Source organism: Xiphophorus hellerii, chromosome 18 (assembly GCF_003331165.1).
Source record: "Xiphophorus hellerii strain 12219 chromosome 18, Xiphophorus_hellerii-4.1, whole genome shotgun sequence".
Taxonomy (NCBI): domain Eukaryota; kingdom Metazoa; phylum Chordata; class Actinopteri; order Cyprinodontiformes; family Poeciliidae; genus Xiphophorus; species Xiphophorus hellerii.
Window position 1 is genome coordinate 17,347,354 of NC_045689.1, and position 21,570 is coordinate 17,368,923.

At 36.9% G+C, this 21,570-nt stretch overlaps 1 protein-coding gene across 1 annotated transcript in view; it reads right to left on the bottom strand.

Moving 5' to 3' along the window:
* Positions 1-215: 215 nt before the first annotated feature.
* si (sucrase-isomaltase) overlaps positions 216-21,570 on the bottom strand; it is a 58,296-nt gene continuing 36,941 nt past the window's right edge. Inside the window, exons 29-48 of the mRNA XM_032546111.1 lie at positions 21,086-21,182; positions 20,519-20,631; positions 20,097-20,222; positions 18,465-18,593; positions 18,089-18,202; positions 17,893-17,955; positions 17,271-17,384; positions 17,076-17,166; positions 16,825-16,963; positions 14,772-14,905; positions 14,591-14,625; positions 13,888-14,004; positions 8,251-8,399; positions 7,573-7,657; positions 7,378-7,434; positions 6,818-6,942; positions 6,228-6,316; positions 4,574-4,623; positions 2,669-2,839; positions 216-555 (exon numbers count right to left, since the gene is read on the bottom strand). Of these exons, the coding sequence (XP_032402002.1) occupies positions 481-555; positions 2,669-2,839; positions 4,574-4,623; positions 6,228-6,316; positions 6,818-6,942; positions 7,378-7,434; positions 7,573-7,657; positions 8,251-8,399; positions 13,888-14,004; positions 14,591-14,625; positions 14,772-14,905; positions 16,825-16,963; positions 17,076-17,166; positions 17,271-17,384; positions 17,893-17,955; positions 18,089-18,202; positions 18,465-18,593; positions 20,097-20,222; positions 20,519-20,631; positions 21,086-21,182 (2,073 nt within the window). The 3' untranslated portion in view covers positions 216-480. The remainder of the gene's footprint in view (positions 556-2,668; positions 2,840-4,573; positions 4,624-6,227; positions 6,317-6,817; positions 6,943-7,377; positions 7,435-7,572; positions 7,658-8,250; positions 8,400-13,887; positions 14,005-14,590; positions 14,626-14,771; positions 14,906-16,824; positions 16,964-17,075; positions 17,167-17,270; positions 17,385-17,892; positions 17,956-18,088; positions 18,203-18,464; positions 18,594-20,096; positions 20,223-20,518; positions 20,632-21,085; positions 21,183-21,570) is intronic.

The following is a 21,570-nucleotide window of genomic DNA, read 5'->3' on the forward strand; positions in this document are numbered from 1 at the left end:
CCATCCATCCATCCATCCATCCATCCATCCATCCATCCATCCATCCATCCATCCATCCATCCATCCATCCATCCATCCATCCATCCATCCATCCATCCATCCATCCATCCATCCATCCATCCATCCATCCATCCATCCATCTTCCTGACATTGTCATAAAAGACAAAGCTCATTTTGTTGGAGCCATTTTGACTGTATGAATATCAAAAACATACTTTTCAGTTCAACATACTTAGACAAATCATTTTTATTAATATTACACTATTAAGGAAAAAAGACAAAAAAACATTACAGTTTGTACATTAAAAGTTTCAGTCATCACATATTTTCTTACGTTTCTAAGCATTTCATTTTAAGGCACATTAATGAAAAAAAACCATTTTGTTAAAAAAATGGCACAAATACAATAAATTAAGGCTTGATGTTAAAATCTGGTTAATTGGATAAATCATTAAATAGCAAAAAATGTGATGATTGCTCTCAGCCGGTCTTCCATGTTATACTGAAAGTATAGTGCAGAGGAACAGCCTGCGATGTAGCATCAATAGTCAGCTCCTATAGAGAAAGAAAGAGAAGAATGAATGAGCCATAGGACACTGTGCTGTATGTGTAAAAACAACAATTTCAAAATACAACCATTTGCTTTGCATGATTTTCTATCTCCATGGTGATGCATAATAAGTGTGCAGACATGTGTCTAAGACTTGCTCCTTATTTTGTTTAAACTACTTCATTCAAACAAATGAATGCACGTACTATAACAGATACATGCTTAGAAACTGCTTGGTTGGTAATATCAGTCCTAATGTAAAGTACCGCAAGCCAGTTTTCTGCATGATTGTAGGTACCTTGTTTTATACGGGGCAGAAATGACTCTCCTACCTCACTGTACCTCGATGACACCGCCATCTGCTTACTGATTCATTTACTGATGTTCAAGTTATCACCCAATCAGGCTATGATTACAGGTAAGAGATTGTTTCATACTGAAAAACTAGTTGTTATTGCCATTAATAACTGTGTCATCTTTACTCCATTTCTCTTATTTCCCTCTGCCCATTCATTCCCCATATGAATCCTTTTCAGCATGTTTTTCTCACTCTTTAGATGGGATATATTTCTGCCGTTTCTTTATTCAGAGTCAATCTTTCCATCTCCATCACAGGTGCAACCCAACAACAGAAGTCCTGACTTTCTTTATATGCAATTCTCAACCTCTTGACTTACTTCGCTGTCTAACTTCTCAAGTGTCAGATCAAATCTGAAGATTGGAGGCTTTTTCACCTCTGATTATTTAAGGATTTGCACTGGGTATCATTTTTATGCTCTTAAGAAGAAAACCGAGTGCAGGTACACAACCTCAACAGAAGTATTTCACAGCAGCCAAAAGTGAGAAGTAACACACTATCTCCTGTCAACTTTTATTTTATTTTTGAGCCAGTTCTTCATATTGTATGTGTCACTGCACTGTCCACCTTTGCATTGCCTGGTCTTTACTTTCAAATCCCTTTCTGTTTATTTTCCTATCTTGGACTATTGTTGCCAGTATACCTTTGAGTTATTTTGGGCTTTCTATCACCTAAAGCCCTGATGTGCTCAGCAACAATCCCACTGAAGTGTCCCCAAGTTGAACCCCAAATTCGTTCCAGTTCTGGCATGTGGACCATGACCCTTTTGCTTCAAACAGGACCACTGAGTAGGTTCATTCAAAATCAGTCTGTGAAGTAACTTTGATGTGAAGAAGAAAAACTGTGCAAATGTTGCGTTGCAGAGCGACTACTAAAAATCAAACTAACCTGAACCGTAAGTCATATTGGATATTTGTAATGGTTTTGCTTTAACCTTTATGAAAGCTCATGAGTTTCCGAAACATTTATTTCTGTCCAATCAACAGCTGATATGACACTGTGGCAAAAATTAAAAATACAAGCAGTTTTAAAAACTCTGTCCTACGTCAAGTTCTGTGTTCATCACAAAATGAAGACAGAACAATAGTGTCAAAATGAACACAGCATTAATTACAGCTATTAGACAACAGAATGCAACACAGCAGGATATGGGCTGTGAACCTTGCTTTGCTGGGCATTTAAAGCTGACTAGAAAATGCTCAGTCAACTCAAACGTGTGTGTGCTTGTCTGCTAACATGTGTGCTGGAATGAAAAAAAAAGCTGGATGAGGTATGACAGTGATGCACAAGCAGCTGCAGATGTCAGACTCTGATTAATTTGCTTAGGCAAGGGTTATTAGAGCAGAAAGCTCTCTAAATTCACATGCAAAATCACTAAGAAAATATGTTTATGAATACAACTGAAACTTAACTGAACTTCACTTATTTTTTTTTATTATATTTTCTACTTTGGTAAAGATAAATTACAAACCCTATACTTTAGACAAGTCTATAGTTATATTTCACCAGAAATGAACGTGGCATTTTGAGTGTAAGATTTAACAGAAATAATCTTGTCATGCATATAAAAGATTATATATATATATATGCATATAGAAGCGCCTGAAGAGAGCCTCCTTTCCCAACACTAAACTGTAATTTATTGTTTCTTTTTCCCCAATCTTCTTTTCAGTTCTATACAATTTTTGTTCCTCTTATTTAAAAACAGAAAACAATCAAAACACCATCATAAACAATAAGAATTTGAAAACACTTCTGACCTCAGTGTTGGTGTCGTGCTCTACATTTAGCGAATGCGTCCCGCCATCCTTGTCTGTCAGCGTCGCCCCGGTGATCTGGACAGTGCCTGCCCCCCAAACCCTCACCACTCCCAGGTTCAGATGATCAGCAGGGTCTAGAGCGTTGTGAACAACCTTACTAGACAACGTTTTCTGGAGAAACAAAGAAAGAAACAGATAATTCGTAATTATTAAATGCAATACAAAATATTACCTATTTAAATTAGGTTGTTTATCTGATAAAATACATTATGTGGCACTTTTTTAACAGTGTACTAAGAATTACTTTCTTTTCCACACATCGATTTGCCTGCATGCATGCAGTTCTATAACCATCTTATCTCAATTTATTTTTAAAAGCAATTAACTCTATATTAGTTATTTTATTCCAAACAGTTTCACAAGACTGCATAATACACCTTTTTTCTATAGATTGATGTTGGCATGACAGATTTTGGCCCCAGGAACCATTTATCATTTACTTCATTCAGGTAACTCCATTTCCTTCCAGTTGGCAATTAGCAGATTGAAGAAATAAAATAACCATGACTCCCACAGCACAGAATGACAAAGAGGTGAATGGCCAGTCTTCATGTTGACCTTTTCCAAAAACTTGGAAAGACTAAAGTGTTGTCCTCGAGTTACAGGACCAGACCCCCTCACCTACCCATGCAAATGCACAATAAATGTTCACAAAGCCCATCCAAAATGGACAATGATCTGCTTATCTGACTGCATCACCCAACTTATCCTCATCTTTTCACATCTGTTTGTTCACGCCTACACAAGCATTCACACAGGCACACTTTCTTTTTTCTTCGATCGGCTGTCAGATAATGTGTCTGTTTTTATCGCCATGTAAAATTGCTTTGGACTGAACCTGAGGACAACTACAGATGTTTGGCCACGCTAACTGTAACATTGTATACTGCAGAAGTGCGCACACATGTATGCCTTGGAGCATTATTGTGCAATGAATGTGTGCTTGTGTGTGCCTGTGATTGTTTGGCAGGAAAACAAAATAAAACAACAAATGGAGCAGTGATAGTCCTATTAGTCCCAGTGACTAGGAAGCTACTGACATATTTGACTCAAACCGAGGTCTAGTCAATATTTTCTTAGCCACAAGTCTTTAAGTAGGCACACATATTAACAGAAATATGTTTTTATAAATCAACAATTTCTTGGATGTAAACAGGAGGTTTGCATCCACCTTGTATCTGTTTTTTTTCATAAATTGATTATCCTGTCATAATTCCACTTAAAAACATAATGAAGATGATTTGGTTAGGTTGCATAGTGTATTGTTTCCCTTAAAAGCTCATAGTGTATCTGTTCTAAAGGACAGTAAATATACTCTGAGACTATGTCCTTGCAAAGTCAAGTACATTTTTTAAAGCATCTTTCTCCTCTCTGTTTTGGTCCTCTGTCCACACTGAAACATATTTTATTCTCCCTGGACAATAGAGCTATTTGAAAAGAGGCTGTTTAAAGAAAAAGGCCAGCTTGATGTGGCTTGTTTTAGTAAAAAATGAAACCCTAGTCTGTCATTGGGATGATGCAGTGGGTATTTTATTCTCCTTTAGTAAACTGTCGAGGACAAAAAACAACCTTGACAACTTTTTAAGGTTATTGTATAAACCACTGTCCTAAGAGAAACGTATAATTGAAAATTAGCTAATTTTTTAATATTTCTATTCATATTTCGGCAAATGACATACCTCCAAACTGAACTCAATGTTTTGTAACAAAGCGTTGTCAAATAATGTCACATTTTTAGTCATCCACAAAATCTATTCATAAGGATGCATGGTGTTTAGATAATCGGTGACAGAAAAACAGAAGAAGATTATGGACATGTGAAATTTAGTTGGCCCTTGAACTCACCCCTTCTGCCGTAAGGGAGGTTAGGAGATATTGGTTTTTTCCAACTGTGTCTGTTGGGGAAAAAAATGAGAAAGTTAAGTACAGAGCAGAGACATGGAGTTTAAATTAGTGTGTAACTTCAGAATGAATGTCATGGAGAGATTCAGAACAAGTAGTGAACTTATACAGTGATTGAGTATTTGAGTAAAACAGTACTGGCTCAGTGGTAACCCCAAGTTGATTTCAGGCTGAGTTAAGTTAGAAAATGACAGACTTCTATCAACAAATTAAGTTAATTAGAAGTACAACTGCCTAACTGGATGAAACTGAGTATTTAGCTGGCTCTGTAAGTGGGTAAACAGATAAGTGTGTGACTGAAAAGTCAAGAGCCTGACTGACGGCGGAGTGAAATAAAGCTAAAGCCTTCAGGACTTAAAACAGGAGAATAGTACATAATAGAGGTGAGCACAGTCTAAACCAAGAGGCAAAACAAACATAAAAAGACACAGACAGGCTACATGGCAGACAGACACAGCAAGGGACAAGATAAAGGAGGAGTGATGGAGAGCATATCTCCAGGCAGCGACACAAGGAATTACTGTAATAGTTTCTGTCACTACCTCCCCAACCTACCACCCTCTTTCTTTGTCGATTGGTCTCTATCTCCCTTTCCTTGTCCCAACACAAACATGCCTTTCACAGAGTAATGCATTTTCTAACAGAAGCACTTCATACGCTAAATTAGTTTAACTGTGTGAGAGAACAACCTAAGAACGAATGAGTAAGTGTACAGAAAATTGTCTGGCTGGCTTGATCTGCTAAGGTCTATTAAAATTTATAGCTTTGCTAAATTTAGCTACAAATTTTTCCAAAAGAAATTGTAGTAAATTATAGTTGTAAATTTTGTAAATTTCTAAATGTACTCAGGAAACACTAAATATGAATTTTTGAAAAGCTAAATCTTCTATGAATATAACAATTTTTCTTTTAAACAAAGTTGTGCACAAAAAGATGCAATAATGTTTACTAGGATGTCCAACCAATTCTGTTCTTACATATTCATTTTCCCATTAAAAAAAATTATTTTTCCATTTTTCTGAAGTTGTGTATGAAGTGGTAGGTTTAATTGATATTCCCATTAATTTACATGTTAATGTTTTTATGGCTTAGAGCTAATACTGATAAGATATTTTACACAGAAATCTTGGTCTAAGTAATCATGGGAAAGCTGCTCAAAGTTGTCCAGCAGTTACTTGCGTCCTCCAGAGAGAGGAAAGGTCATTGCTATAGAAGCTGATGATGTGGCAATTTATTGTTCATATATATCATTATATTACTCATACGAGGCACATAATTTAACAACATGAAAAGTAATAATGAAAACTACTGAATAAACTCCTCACAAAAAACTCTACAAAAGCTTTTCTGTATAATCTTGTTGTATTCAACAATTTATTTGAAATCTGATTTTGGATTGGTGATCATATGTCACTGTATGTATGCAGACATACAACATGAACTGGACTCTTTAATGTGTTTGTGTTTTTGATATGTTATTGACTATCATGAATACGTACCTCATAAATACACACACACACACACGCCCACACCCCCCCACACACACACATAACGTGAAATGGCAAGCTTCTCTTTGGATGGGTGACCTTTCACTCACCTATTCCTTCGCCGTCGTCCCAGAAGACAGATCCTTGAGCAGTTCCAGAGTCACTCAGGGCAACGATGAGTCCCATAGGATTCTTCCGACTGAAAGGAATGAGACAGAGAGAGTTAGAGCTAAAGGAGCTTCTCTATTTATACCTGCTGCTTCAGACAAATACATTTCCATTCCTGCTTAGGGGATCCACCTGATCAACCTGCTGGTGGAACTGTTAGTGTTGCTCTCAGTCATTCTGTTGTTCCACATGCTGCATGCATGTGACTAAATCCAAGTCAAACTGAGTTAAAACAGCAACTTACTGACTTGTTTGACAAAATCTAATTTTAAAGATAAATTTATTTACATTTGCAACATGTGATATCATCTCTAATTATAAAAGTGTATGATGATAAGGATTTAGAGGCAGATTTTTATTTATTTAACGTGAATAAAATTATTCAAATTTTCTTTTTGTATGTTTAATGGGAACATAAGTACAAAAATCAATGCTTCCCAAAAGGCATGCTTTTTTTTCTTCCAATATCTTTAATTTATTGATCACTGACTGCGTGCTGTCAGTGGTTTGACAGAAGTGTGAGTGTGTTCACCTGTAGAATGTGTTGTTCTCTGGTTTCTGCCAGGGTAGGATGTATCCGCCTCTGACATGGAGGTTAATGTGCTCCAGTGGTGTGTCCATGGAGAGTTTTGTGGCACGCTTACCGACATCCCTGGCCTAAGGAGAAAATGAAGAAGGACTCGTGAAAGTGAACGGTTTGAAATTGTAGCTATGGATTTGGTATGTTAATACTGCAGCAGTATAATTCATAAAATTTGAAACTTTGTCATTAGTCAAGGTTTAAATTAGGAAGTGGTTCTGGGTGCTGCTGTAATTCTGGGGGCTGAAGTTATAAACAGAGACTAACAGGACAGCCTCATCATAAATTCTTGCCTCTTTTTTAATTCACCATGTTTTCTAATAAATCCCTGAGCTGGGAAGTCTGTCTTCTAATAGAGCATAATTAACAAAAGTTTAACAGCAAATTCAAAACTATGCTCAGTCAGTGTAGTTCTTTTAGTGATATTGTCTCATGTTGTTTTACCAACATAAACAGATTGTTGGTTAGATAAGAGAGTCTTTCTCTAAAATGATTGTCAGCCAGATACTTACTGTGTGGTAGTCATACCAGCGTGCGTCTGGAAGATAGCCTTCTACCACTGTAACTCCCTGTTCACACAAAAACAAACACAAATTAAAAAGTAGTCACTGATCGATTTATAGTATAAAGGTAAAGTGTGTCATATTTTTTAATATTTCTGATAAAAACAGACAAATGGAAGAAAAATACAATGAGTATAAACATACTGGGTCTAGAGCAGGGGTGATGAGGAGGGCAGGTCCCCAGAGGAACTGTTTGTGGATGTCCCATGTAGCTTTGTCTTTTACAAACCTGCGACAGAGAAGCAAAGAAGCTATTAATCCTGACAGAGAAGGCATGTTACCAAAGCTTACTCATGCGTCCTTAGCCCCACCGACTGTTCAAATACTTATGCTAGAATTCAGTGATTTGAAGATGCGAGCCAAATAACCCTGCCAGACTCGTTCTGGCAGCTTCTTAAATACCATCTGTGACTTTATAGGAGTCTCTTCAGATGAATAAATACATCTTTTTCGAACAATTTCAAACAATCTCATCTGGGAGCTGCCAAGAGCAGCCACTGGGCTCTGTGCAAAAGGCTTTGAGGCAGTCCTACTAGAAATAAAGCATCTTGGTTCAAGGCTTTTACGTTGCAACTTCTATGGCAAGACAACCTTTCAACTTTCTACCAATTCAATAAAAAAAATCGAATAGATAAAGTTTTAGTGATTGTAGGTCTTTAAAGCAGAAGTACTTAAAACCTTTAAAAGAAAGCTTGACACATCACCCTTTAATTGGTTTTTAATGAGGACCTTCTCATCAATAGATGACAAAAAAACCTGTTATTGACTACTTTATTGTAAGCAATAAAGCTCTAGAGTATGAACAAATATGTCTGTACTTACTCATGCAGTACTGGTCTGACAACTGTGCTTCCTTTGGTGTGAGCCTCAAACATCAGCAGGTAAAGGTAAGGCAGGAGGGTGTAACGGATATTCAAAACATCTCGGGACGCCTCAGTGAATCTGTCATCCCAGGCAACAGGGTCTTGTCTCTGAGGAAGAAGTAAATGCAATTATACGTGAATGAATGATTATACGTGAATTTCAAATCGGTACAAAATATGGTATACGTGCATTTAAATCTCATCACAAATAGCAATTATATTTAAAATGTATTTGTGTCATTAACATTTTAAATTTGTTCTACCCTTTGATCTTTCTCGTAAGCACTTTGGTTAGTTTTCTTGGGTTCATTATTTTTTATTTTGCTCATTTGTATTTTGTTCATAAATCATGGGTGGCATAAAAACGTTTCCTTGTCACCAGGAGACAAAGCCTTCAATTTTTTGTAGATTATGACCATAATATAAAAGTTATATTACTGGGAAATAAATTAAATGAATAAATAAATAAAGGCTTATATCAGTGGAGTAAATACTGATACTCCAACAACTCTTCTTTATTTCCCTGGTTCTGATTGTACTCTGTTCATTATGGTGATGTCACGATTTGTAGTATTTTAAGTTCTGTGTATTCCAAGGTTTGCATTCTGCTAGTGTTTACAATGTTTTGTTAGTGATAGCTTACTGTGTTCCCTGGTTTACCTTAACTCAGTCTAAGCTCCGTGTACTTTATAGCCGTCTCTCATTTGCTCTCATGTCCAGTGAATAAGCTCCCCAATGTCAATACTATTTGGTTTTCTTAGTCCAGGTCAGACCGTTTGTTGCTGCTGCCAGTCAGGGTTTTTCCTTGTGTTCCATTTACGGTTTTACGTTTTTGTATTTTTCTCTGCTTCTCTCCTGCTGCCTTACTTGCATTTGGGTCATTCACTTCACTTCTCTTGCATTTCTGTCTCTAAAACTAATAAACACTGTAAATTAGTTCAAGCCTAAACACATTGGATGGAGAGCATCTCTATATATCTTGCCACAAATATTTATTTTTTTTGTTTGGACTTTGGCGTGGTATTCTAACACATAAATATGGCTTTGTCCAAATCACTAATTTGTATCTCAGGCTGTATTTTTAGTTATTGACCTGCTGAAAGGATAAAATCTGCTCCAGTGTCAAGTGTTTTAGAGCTTTTAACTGGTTTGTGAGCCTCTAAAAAACTGCTAGAAATGTTTTAGAGACTATAAAAACTCTACCAGGTTCCATTACTGCAGTCTTCTTGTCCCTAAAGAAAAGCATGTTGATGCCACCACTATGTTTCAGCATGTGTGTTTGTTTTCTACCTCAAAAAAAGCATTTTATATGCAAGCCAAAAAGTTAAACTTTGGTCTAATGTTACGATAGAGCATTTTTCTGGTGTGTTCCCTTTAAAATAATAAGGAATATATGCAAATGTGCAACACAGTTTTCACACTTTTTGCTGTAGAAAATTCTGAAACCCAAATATAATTTTCCTACTACTTCACTGTTATGCACTTATTTTAGTATAATACAGTTTACTGATGTGTGTGTGACATTAAAGTAAAAAAAAGTGAAAAAGTTAAAGGGTGTAAATAGGTTTGTATTATTTAGTGATGGCAACCTATCATCAAAACAGCTGAACAATCCCCTCAGAAAGGCAGCGGAGATACAGAGTAGAAGATGTAGTGTGATTTTTCTGCAGATAGGGTTAAACATAAAACTGTTCAGTGCTTATTATAAAACTGAGCTTATAGCTATTGTCTGCAGCCTGGACAATAATCAATCTGGTCGAGTACACACATGTAAACACCCACACACACCCTCGATCATGAAGAAGCGGGCCAAGGCCATATGCTACTCCCTATGATGCTTTGTGTTTGTGTCGTGGATGTGTACCTCATATGCAAATTGTCTTGTGTTCAGTAGATAAATTTGATTTTAAGTGTGTATGTGCCACCTTCCTTTTTTGATTGGAGAAATTAAATATTCTATGATAGTTTTCAGAGAATCTATTAGGATCAGCAAAGAAACGACAGACAATTTTTTCCACCCCAGTATTACCTTGAATGTGATCATTACCTGTAGCAGTGGTAATTAATTGCAGCTCAGCGGTCATTTATTGAAAGCCTAACTGCATGCGACTGAATACAGACAATTTCCATTATTTTATGACCCGGTGAATTTAGCGGATTATCATTTAATTTTCCAAGTAAGTTTTGAGACTTCTAATTATCAGGAGACCAAAGGAATTCTATCTGCTTCAAATTTCGGAGAGCCCTTTTTCCACCCTAATTCTGTACGATCAAGTATGATTACTGGAAAGTAATTCTCAGCACTTTGCTCTGAACATGAGCATGAGAAAAAAAGGGGGTAAAATTTACTCCATTGACATAAGCTTTTATTTATTGTAAATGTATTGTAATTTTATGAGTGCCACTAGTTGTTTGGTGACCAGCTCAAGGGTCATCAGTCTTCATGATAAAAAGAGCTGATTTTGCCCTCCGTCTTAAAATTTTTATTTTGTCTACAGTTAAAGGCAATTCTTCAAAAAACATTTGTTTTTATAAACAGCTCACAGAAAATCAGTTTGTTTCATTCTCTGAGTCAAAGATTGGCAACATATGTAATTTAAATTTTTGCCTTTGAGAGTAAAATTTTAAAAAATGACAAATACTTTCTTACATAGTCTTCTTAAGTAAAAATGCATATAGTTTGTGACCTAATGAAAAAATACAGATATCTGATGAAAACTGCAGTGAAAAAAAAATAAAGTGCTTTTTCTATCTCTTGATTTAAAAACATTATTGTGTGATTTTTTTTAATCATTCAAGTATATAAAGACTTGCATATGGATACTGAACCATATGTGGTAATCCTGTGGTATCTTACAAAGAGTGAACATAAAGTGTGCTGAATTTCAGTGTGCTTTTTAACTTGCTTAATTAATTGGGCTCTGATTTGACTGTGGACCTAGCAGTGTTTTGCCAGTGCACTAAAATTATCTGGAGGTCAGTGCTAAGGGCAAAGAGACAGTGTGACAGAGCGATGGTAATGACTCTGCAGAAACTCTTCTCTTTCTGCCCTTACAGCATCTAACCCTGCACAGCATATCCGGTTTACAGGGGTGATGTTGTTGTTGTATGTCTTTAAGGTTACACTCTTCACATGTCAAAATATTGTTTTATAAAACCTACAGGAAAATGTTTTACGGTGTAGTTTACATAGATGACCTTTTCGCTTTCTACCTCTTAATTTTGACTTTTGTTCTTTTTCTAGCAATCGTAAGCACCTGCTGAGCCTGTACCACCTTATCACTCCTTTGTCATACTGTCCCCACTTTTCCTTTCTGTACATTTTTTTATACATTTATAAAATAAAAAACTAATTGCTTAATTAATTAGTCTACTTTTATTATACTTTTGTCTCCGTGACAGTATTTCTTTCTATTATATTCTCATTATTGAATGTTCATAATTTAATGCTGCGTGTGTGTATTTAATGTGGAGGTAAGGTGTAGCGCTGTGGTATTCAGATCACCTTGAGAATTCAATTACATCCTCACTCCATGTCGTTAAAAAGCACAGATGTAGACCCACACAAACACACAAGATGCACGCGCAGGTGCCCTGTCTAGCATTGCAGTCTCTCGTGTGGAGAAATTTCGCCCTATGAGATCGATCTCTGGACGGGCGTTATTGGATTTTTCAGATGTGTTCCAACGCCTTTAAAGGTCACCACTAAAATGAATGCCAACGACACCAGACAGCCAAACAGGTCTCTTTTTTTTCATGTGTTTGTGTGCAGCGTAGGTATGTGTAAGACACAAATTAAGACAGATACGATGTGGAAAACAGAAGGAAAGGTTGATTACATTTAGTTTGTTGTTCGAACTCTGTTTGTACAACTTGACTTTACAGGCTAATGCAGACACCGTAAGCTCCCAAGGTTGGGGTCAACAGCAATAATAGTTTGGATTTTTTGAAGTAAGCTTTTATTGACTTATCTGCACTGTATTCCTCACTTGCAAAGGATAGCCCTCTGAGCAACATCGGTTTCAAAGCTCTTACAAAATGTTGTGAAACATTCCAGAGTGGTTCAAGTAAACACTTTTGTTCTGTTAAACTTTTGGTTGCCATCACTTCGGTTTCAGGTTGTAATTTTCAAATTAAAGTCTAAGGTTATTCACACTGAATGATCTCAGACATCTGACATGACATTCATCTCACAAGACAAAACATAATAGCTACTGGATTCACAAGAACATGACTGCATTAGACGCAAGACAACATTTTAGAATAGCTTTTTAAAGACTCCATCATTTATCCATTTTGTTCTGCTTATCCAGGGTCGGATAAGCAGATTCCTGATCCACCTCAACTGGTTCCTCTCAATGTGGAAAAGCAGTGGCTCTACTCTGAGTTCCTCCTGATATCAGAGCTTCTCGCCCTATATCTAAGTGAGAACAGACACCCTGCAGAGAAAACACATGTTGGCCACATGTATCTATGACCTCTTTCTTTTGCTCAGGTCCCAAAGCTCATAACCTTAGACGAGGGTAGGAACGTAGATCGCCTTTTGACTCAGCTCTCTCCTCACAACAGCAGTCTGGTACAAAGATGCTTCACTAATCCGCCTACTGATGTCCTGGTCCACTTGTCCCTCATTTGTGAAACCCTCGTCTGGCTAAAAATTATGGCCTCGGATTTGGAGGCACTGATCCTCATCCTGGCTGCTTCACACCTGGCTGTAAACCAACCAGTCCATGTATTGAGTGGTTTTTTTTGTCTTAAACTGAGGCAATTTTAATGCTAAAAAAGATAGACAACAGGAAATTCTGAGGGTTGTGTGCAATATAGTGGTAGAGCAGGCTCTCCATTAAATGGAAGCTACTGATCCTTATACAGCCATCTGATGTTCCTGACCTTGAGACCTTTGCTACATCTCTCTGCCTGTTTCCTGTCTGATTACTGACAATAAAGCGTACCAGTGCCACGAAATATTTAAAAAGAAAAGCATAGAAAATGCTCCCCTATTTTCTGTTTTCACAAAAAAGATGATGGTTTTGTTGATCTTAAACTGTGTTTGATCAGTATATATCTAAGATTTCAAAATAGAGATTCAAACCTGCAGTTCATGGTCATTAATGCTTTATCTTATTCCAATCAGTAAGTCCTGAAGCATCCAACTTTAATATCATTAACTGATGAAGATTAGGCAATTTTTGTATTCCCACAGTGATTAAAAATTATAGTTAATTTTTGACTGAGTTGTTTATTTTTATAGCGTACCCAAAATTTACCAAACAAATTGTTTACCAACACTGGAGTGTTTTTCTGTTCTTTTGTAAACAATTATTGTCAGACAATTATAATCAACTCAATGATTCGACTTGACAGCAACTCAAAAACTTAGCTAAAATTTCTATTTCTTGTCTTTTTGTGAGGTTGAATTATTGCGCAATAAAATGCATTGTCCTTTATTTCTCTTACTCTAAAGCATGCAAAAGAAGTTAGAGAGAAATTGAACTATCTGAGATGACTGGACAAACATTTGCACCTTAAGCTGAGCTTTTTGTGGTCAAAATCAAACTCGATGTCAGTACGATACAAGTGTTTTGGAAGTACTCACCGGGTTGCCCTTGCCGTTGTGGTTACGTGAGTAAGGATAGAAAGCACCCAGCTGCATCCAACGAAGACACATCTCATACTCAGCTTTGTTAAAGAAACCACATATGTCTGCACCAGTCTAAAAACAACAGTGACAGAAAAAACATCAGAACAGGTGAAACTACACACAGGGCACCTTCCAACGACAATAACAGAGGTCACACCTCTTTTGTTGCCAGCACTGTATTAATCAAGTGTCTTTGTGTGATATGACCCCGTGGCTCAACTTGGAGCATGCAAATGATTCTCCATAAGACAATCAATAAGGTGTCAGATTATGATTATTCCTGGACACAATGAGATGATGAGATACGACAGAACGATATGTGAGCAAGAGGAAGGAGCAGAAACAAATAAGTCAAGGACTAAGAGGTGAATAAGTGGAGCCTGAGAATATCAACACAAGAGTTTGAAAATAAAAGTTACATCTAAGATTCCTTAATTAATGACAAACTTTATAGGTCATGACAGACTTGCTCAAACTTTGTCAGAGGGAGTGGGACTTGTAATGACATGTTTCACATATTATTTTGAGATGTCCTTTGATCAGTGAGTCGGGCAAACAAAATCAGATCACTTAAGCTGCTGTAATCCATTTAGAAAGAACAAGGTCATATCAATAAGATTATGTCTTGTCATAACTAAGATCAGATATTGGTACTTACATAAGAAATGCCAAACAGACTGAATTCCATCATGCCTGCAAGAATAAAAAGAAAAACACGAAATGCTTTATCTAGTTTCTGCCAGATCTTGATGCAGTCAGATTAAAGGCTAGCAAAGATAATCAGCAATTATTGACAAGAAACTGTATCTTTTATAGTTTGTGTTTGTATCTGCACACACCTATGATGGATTTGTACAGCTGGTCCCAGCTAGAGTTGTTGTCTCCAAGCCAATGTCCTGCCCACTTCCCACTAGTTGGATAGGTTGATCTAGTCACAACGATTCCTCTCTTACCAGTGACTTCCAGCAAAGCACTGCATAAAGACAAACAGTTTGTCTTAAAAACACAGACATGGATATACATGAAACAGCATATTCTTCCATTGGGAAAGTACTTGTTAATGATGCTGGATCCATCACCTAAACCAGTATATTATTGAACCATTGCATTTGGCATTTAAAATTATACACTAAATCCCAAAATTATATTAATTGCCCTCTGGTGACTGAGAATTACGACTGATCAGTATTTCTCAAAACAGTACTGCAACAGGAGTTTTATTTTTCTCGTTATTGTTTCTTATCAGTAAAAGACATTAAAAATCGTATTTATTCTGCACGTTTGCAGTAAAATTTTTGCGAGTTTCAAGTCAGAATTCCAGAAGAAAAGAAAAAGGTTTATTTGCAGCCCTGACCTCAAAATCCAATATAACTTACAGGCATTCAATAATAGCTGTAATAAACAGTTCGAACTTCTAGCCGTTATGTCTCACTAAATCTTTACAAAACATACAAACATGCACAACCTCTCTTACTAATCATTCTCCTTTACTATTTAGTACATAAATTGTAGAGACATAATGTATATTCCTCACACCAACTAGCCTGCTTAGTGAGGACAACACCTGTTGGGTTTGACATTGTTCGCATATCTGAATTTTGACTCCAGAGGTAAACTAGAGATTCACAACTGCAGAATCACTAGTTCTGTACTAGTAGTGGTACTGGGGCTGCTGTCATCTGCTTCCATTTTAACTAAGGTTGTTTTTTATTACTTTAACCACATGACACCTGTGCAATGGATTGCAGTAAACTGTTAAGAGGGACAACTCTGGCCCAGGCCAACACAATGGTGTCACTTGATCAAAAGAGAATTATTTGATTGGCTAAAAGCTAGCCTGGCAAAAACTAGCCCCTTGTCCCATAGTGTTTGTTTCGTACAGAGGGTCTGGACTCTTGGCTACTGAGAAACTATTGCTTCCTGGAGGTGTGGGCTCTGTTGAAGTTTTCCATTTTACCCAATCGATAACATTTGGGTTTGCATGCAATGTGCCAGTTCAATGCCAAAAAGCTTTCCAGAAATTGCCTGTGCTGTAAACAACCGTCTTCCACTGCAAAGAGAGAAGTGCTGAGCTGAGCAAAGCGGCTGTTAATGTTATTTCAATATTTGGAAGTGTGGCCAGCATGGACTGAATGGCTTCATTCACTTCCTCCGCTGCTGCTGCTAAATCTATAGGCAGAGCACAATTCTAAAACAGCATAGAAAATTGACATCATCGTTCACAACTTCTCCTTCTGTTCGCTGATTAGCCCGGTCAAAAATCAACTGGAACCAGTCTGAGTCAAGGGGAGAAAACCCAGACTATGCTGGAAGTGATAATTTTCGTTGAGCAGAATTGCATAGGAAGGCAATGACCAGGCTAGCTAAAAGCTGCTCTACTTATTTTGTGCTGCAGTGTTGAGACCTGCAATCAAGTCTTTCACCTGGATGTTTCACAGGACTTTCATATACACAATTGCACAGGATAAAAATTCAGTTTTATAAATTCAATATCTAAAAAATGTCAGAATCTAATGAGATTATACTGTAGTTCTTCCACAGAATAGTGTTACCTTACTTGTGCTGTAGTCTTAGAACTACAACCTAAACAAATGTTGTGACGTGGGCTTTCCGTAGTGCAGTGAGAAAATTATGTTACAGGGACCAATTTTCTTTTGCACTGGCAAACATTGTCATAAAGGTTTGATGAGAACAGATTTCTGGCAGGACAGATTGAGTTATTAATCTTCTGAACCTGGATTTTCCTTTATAGGCCGGTTCAGTCAGAGCTTTCTGTTCCTTTTATGTGGAATTTACATTATGGTGGTGTTTTGTCTATGTTGCAAACAATACATGGGTTAATACACACAATTAACCCATGTAACCAGAAAACATGAAGACATATACACTCACTCGAAGGTAGGTTTGGTGTGAGACCATCCATAGAGGTTGTGGACGTCATAGTGACTGACTGCCTTTCCATTGCTAAGTATCTGCTCACTGTTCATGCAAAGAGTCTTGTGTTTTAAGCCCATATGTTTGGATTCCAGGGCTGTATGGTGCACAAAATATAAAAACACACAAAAATCAATTTAAAAATGTCACTTTAGGTGGGTTTACAAGAAAAACAAAAAACAAGCACAAATAGATTCTTAGTTTCTTACGTGGCATATATGGAGGGTTTTCTAGGAGGGGATTACCAAGACAGTTACCACCAACTGTGCCATGGACAAAACTTGCAGGTTCATTCATGTCCTTCAAAAAAAAAGTAGATTGCAATGTATAAGAGGAAATGTTGTGGACAATTTTGTGAAGAATTTCTAAATGGAACAGCCATATATTTATTTTCTTATACTCACAATCCAAAGACCATCAAACTTCATCTTATCATAGAAGTCTTTGATTTCTTGTTTCCACCATGCTGCGGTTTGAGTACGGAAGAAGTCTGGGAATGCGGTGAACGCCCGGTACAACTGGAAATGATCAAAAGAACGTACATAATTAAAATTCTAATATTCACTCAGTTACATTGATGTACCATGAATTTACATAAAGTCGACCAAAAATATATGTAAAGGAAAGTGTCAAGACAAAATTTCAAGAAAAACAATCTATAATCTGTGGGTTGCCAGTTCGATTCCCGCTCCGACGGCCTCTGTTGTTGTTTTCTTAGGTAAGACACTTCACCCACCTTGATTGCTGGTGGCGGTCAGAGAGCTTGCCACCAGCAGTATGTGAATATGCGTACGTGAATGGGTGAATGACTAAAATGTAGTGTGAAGCGTTTTGGGGTCTTGATAAAGTGCTGTACAAGTAAAAGCCATTTATCATTTCAGATAAAGTTTAAATATGTTTACCAAACTTTCCAGTAAATTGTTTAAACCAGTTTTACTTTGAGGGTTTCAAAGATGGAAACGATTCAATAGCTAATAGTTTCCAAAATATTCTAAGTTCACACTGTAAATGTGGGAGGCAGCGTACCTCAACTTGGGTGTCCCAGTCAAGACTTTCATCAACTATGACATCTGGGTAATCAGGCCAGACCTAGAAGAAACAAAGGGTCACAAAAAATGTCACAAATCATCGAGGGAAAAAAAAAATCCATTACCATATCTTTTTATGTCTCCCTTTATCAGTAGTTCAGGCTGACTTTGATTTGATATCAATTAAGTCTTACCTTTCCCCACACAATTTCTTTGCTCAGATGACTGGGCCATTTGATGAATACATCAGCTTCTTTTCCTCTGATGAAAGCTTTGTAATCTGTTTCATTGCCTGAAATGGCTGGATCCTGAAATTAAACACACATATACACATATACACAGTTCATGTAATAAACAACTTCAGGGATTCACAATATATTGAGTTTACTATAGGAATCAGATACATCGTTTGTAAGCCTAATGCCTTACCGAAAGCCTTAAGTACTTTTTGCCTCAAGTTAAAATGTTTTAATGCTATGCACTATCTGCTAAACTGTAAAAATGCCTTGGAGCTATAAGGCCGTATTTGTGCATACATGTGTCTGCCAGCAAGAGCTAAGTGTTGTTTACCAGAATGAAGATGAACCTCATGCCTTCTCCTCTCATTTTGTCCACCAGGCGTGGCAGTCCTTCAAACTGTGAGTCCACAACAAAGTCTAGCTGACGTTCCATATAATCGATGTCTGCGTATTGCACGTCCTGCAGCAGATGAAAGGTAAAGTTCAGATTAGTTTATGCTTGACTGACAATCAATTCTTGCCAAATTCTCAACTTGATATTAATGTATGATAATTGTTTCTCTAACTTACTAACAAACTCATAAAAGTTGATAATCCTTACAACAAATTATTAAAATGTTCATAAAATTTAATAATGAAAGGGCAATGTTCTAAGGACATTAGATTTGCTACAGTGTTATATTTCAGCAAACAATTTATTATTATTTTTTTTACATGGCTTAAATTTTTTCTTAAAAATTACAAAACCTCTGTTGCCTGCAGAGGCATTCCCAGCCTTTCTGACTCCTCTCCTACACTCCCTCAAGACCAGCATATCTCTAAAAGTAACTAACTTGTTTTATTTTTAAATAACTAATTTAAAAAGAAAACATGGGTAACTTTTGCTTCTATTAGGTTTTTACTGAAGTGCCTAAAGTAAAAGTAAATAAAAGCACATTCTGGGGATTACAAAGTTCAATGCTCTGTTAAACTTGTCAAAGGTAGGTCTCAGAAATGTTGTTAGATTAAAATACTAATTAACTCACATTAGAAGAGCTTTAATTCGTTAGTATTTTTGCCATTTTAGATACAGATCACAAAATGTTTTAGTTCAAGATTCATGGAGTTAATGTAGAAATCAGAAACTGCCTGTCAACTTTTGTGATTGTAGACTGCGAATGCGACCAGATTCAAAATGTGACCTAGCATCCAGGTTGCATTCATCCGACCTAGACGTCACTGATACTCAACAAATGTCACTATTCTGCGTCCTGATACACGCAAGCTGGAGGAAAAACAGGAACCATGGCGGACTGTAATGAGGATTAAGTTGTCAAAGTGCTCTGGTCGGACAACAACTTCAAAATTGTAAGCTATGCTTCACCGTTAGCATCCTTGTTTACTTCCGCAAACACTGAGCACTTCTTTTTCATGGCGGTTGGCGAAACAATGAGAACGCTCTCTATGTGTGATGATATTATGCAGTCTACTGCACAAGCGGAACAATTCCAGGTCGTCTGCAGTTCATACTGGAGAACACAGTCGCATATATTTTCGAAGTGCGAAATATATGCTGCAAAAATGACAAAAATATCGGAATTCGGGTCACATGAGGCTGCAGTGTGAACATGGCCTTTGTTAACATTTCTAGAGTTAAAAGCATCAATAAGGTATGCATTTTTTTATAGAAGTCACTTAGAAAAAATTTTGCAAAAGAGGGCTGATTGTTTGCAATTTTAGAAGTAGAATTTTTAACTTGGTGTAATTAGGTGGGGAAATAAAACTAGACTCAACAGTAGAGCATTTACTATTTAACATACTTGTTAAATAGTAAATGCTCTACTGTTGAGTAGAGCAACATATTTGCTACATATTTCACATTGCTGGTTGCATTGCTGATGCAGAACTAATACCGATTTTTTTTTTTGTAGATATAATTATTGTTAAACACCAACAGACACCCAAAAAAGTCTCTTAAACTTACATAGGGAATACCAGCTGCCTTCATGTCACTGTATAGCTCTGCTATTTCTGAGTCATTGGCATAACCGTAGCGACACAGCTGAAACCCAAGGGACCAGTAGGCAGGTAGAACAGGTCGTCCAATTAGCTGTAAAGATGGAAACAAACAAGAAAGTCAAGGTAATTCAGCAAAGGAAAATAGTTGCATTTGGGAAAATAGGACAAGGCCCATAAAGAGTTTTTTGTTGTTGTTTGTTTTTTTGTGTGCTTTAGTGTTTGTAGGGGTGGGTGTGCATGTGTGTTTGGACCGGCTAAATGAAAGAATGCAATGAAGCAAGAAACTCCCAGCTGCCGCAGTTCATCACCAGCGGCCCAGGGCCAAGTGCAAAACACACATGCTCACACTGCTAAAGTCACATATATGAAACAAAGAAGAAGACTCACTGTGGTGTATTCCTGCACAACCATCTCAGGTGTTGGTCCCAGGACCATGTAGAAATCCAAAATGCCTCCAACTGTGCGGTAGGTCAGAGCTGGAGTTGGCTGGAAAGTCACATCTGGACACAAAATACGAAGATATTAATGACTATTAAAAGTTTTAGATAAAGTCTATTTTGTCCAAGAATAAGTCTGATGTTTGTTACAGTATACGAGGTCTAAATCATATTTTCCAGTTTATAAGTCACATTTTTTTCATAGTTTTTCAAAGATATTTAACTATTACATAAAGTGTGTAACCCAATATTTGTGTTTGAAAATGATATAGTAAAGAGTAAGATTTTTTTTCCTCAGAGAGCAGTTTTCAAAGTTTCTGCTCTCAGTTTTTTTGGATTTGAAGAAATCTTCTTGATAGAAGGTAGTAGTTATATGCATGCATAATATAGGTAGTTACTTAACCCAAAATTCAGAACAACTTTAAAAATAAGTCAATCATTGGGGTTATGTGAAAACCGATGAAACCCTTATCTACCTTTGATTTAGAGTCTGTACTAATGTGTATGTATTTCTCACCCATTGCATTACTGTTCAGCAACAGCACTCCGTGAGCATCAGCAGTGTCCTCAAGGCCCATGTAGAAGGGATGCACTCCATAACAATTCATCTTGTACTGAAGGAACAGAAGTAAATACATAAAAGAGTATTTAAAGTGTGAAGTTGCCAAATCCTGGTTGAAATGTGAAGATCTCTGCCGTTTGTCCAAAGGCCGGCTTTTCCACCACTTTGATTCATCATTAGCAAGTTTCTATGAATATTTTATTGAATCTATTATTATGAAATATCTGCCAGCAGCACAAGTTTCTTGGATAGAATTGTACAGTCGTTGAAAAAGAGCAGATAATATGTCAGTGGAGGTGAAGACATTTGCACTGTCAGATGTCACCATCCAACAACGATATCTGCAACATAAGAAGCTGATGAACTCCAGCTCAGTTACTACTATAACTTTTTGTATGGATGTAGGAATCAGTTTTAGTATTGTTTCAGTATTGCATTTT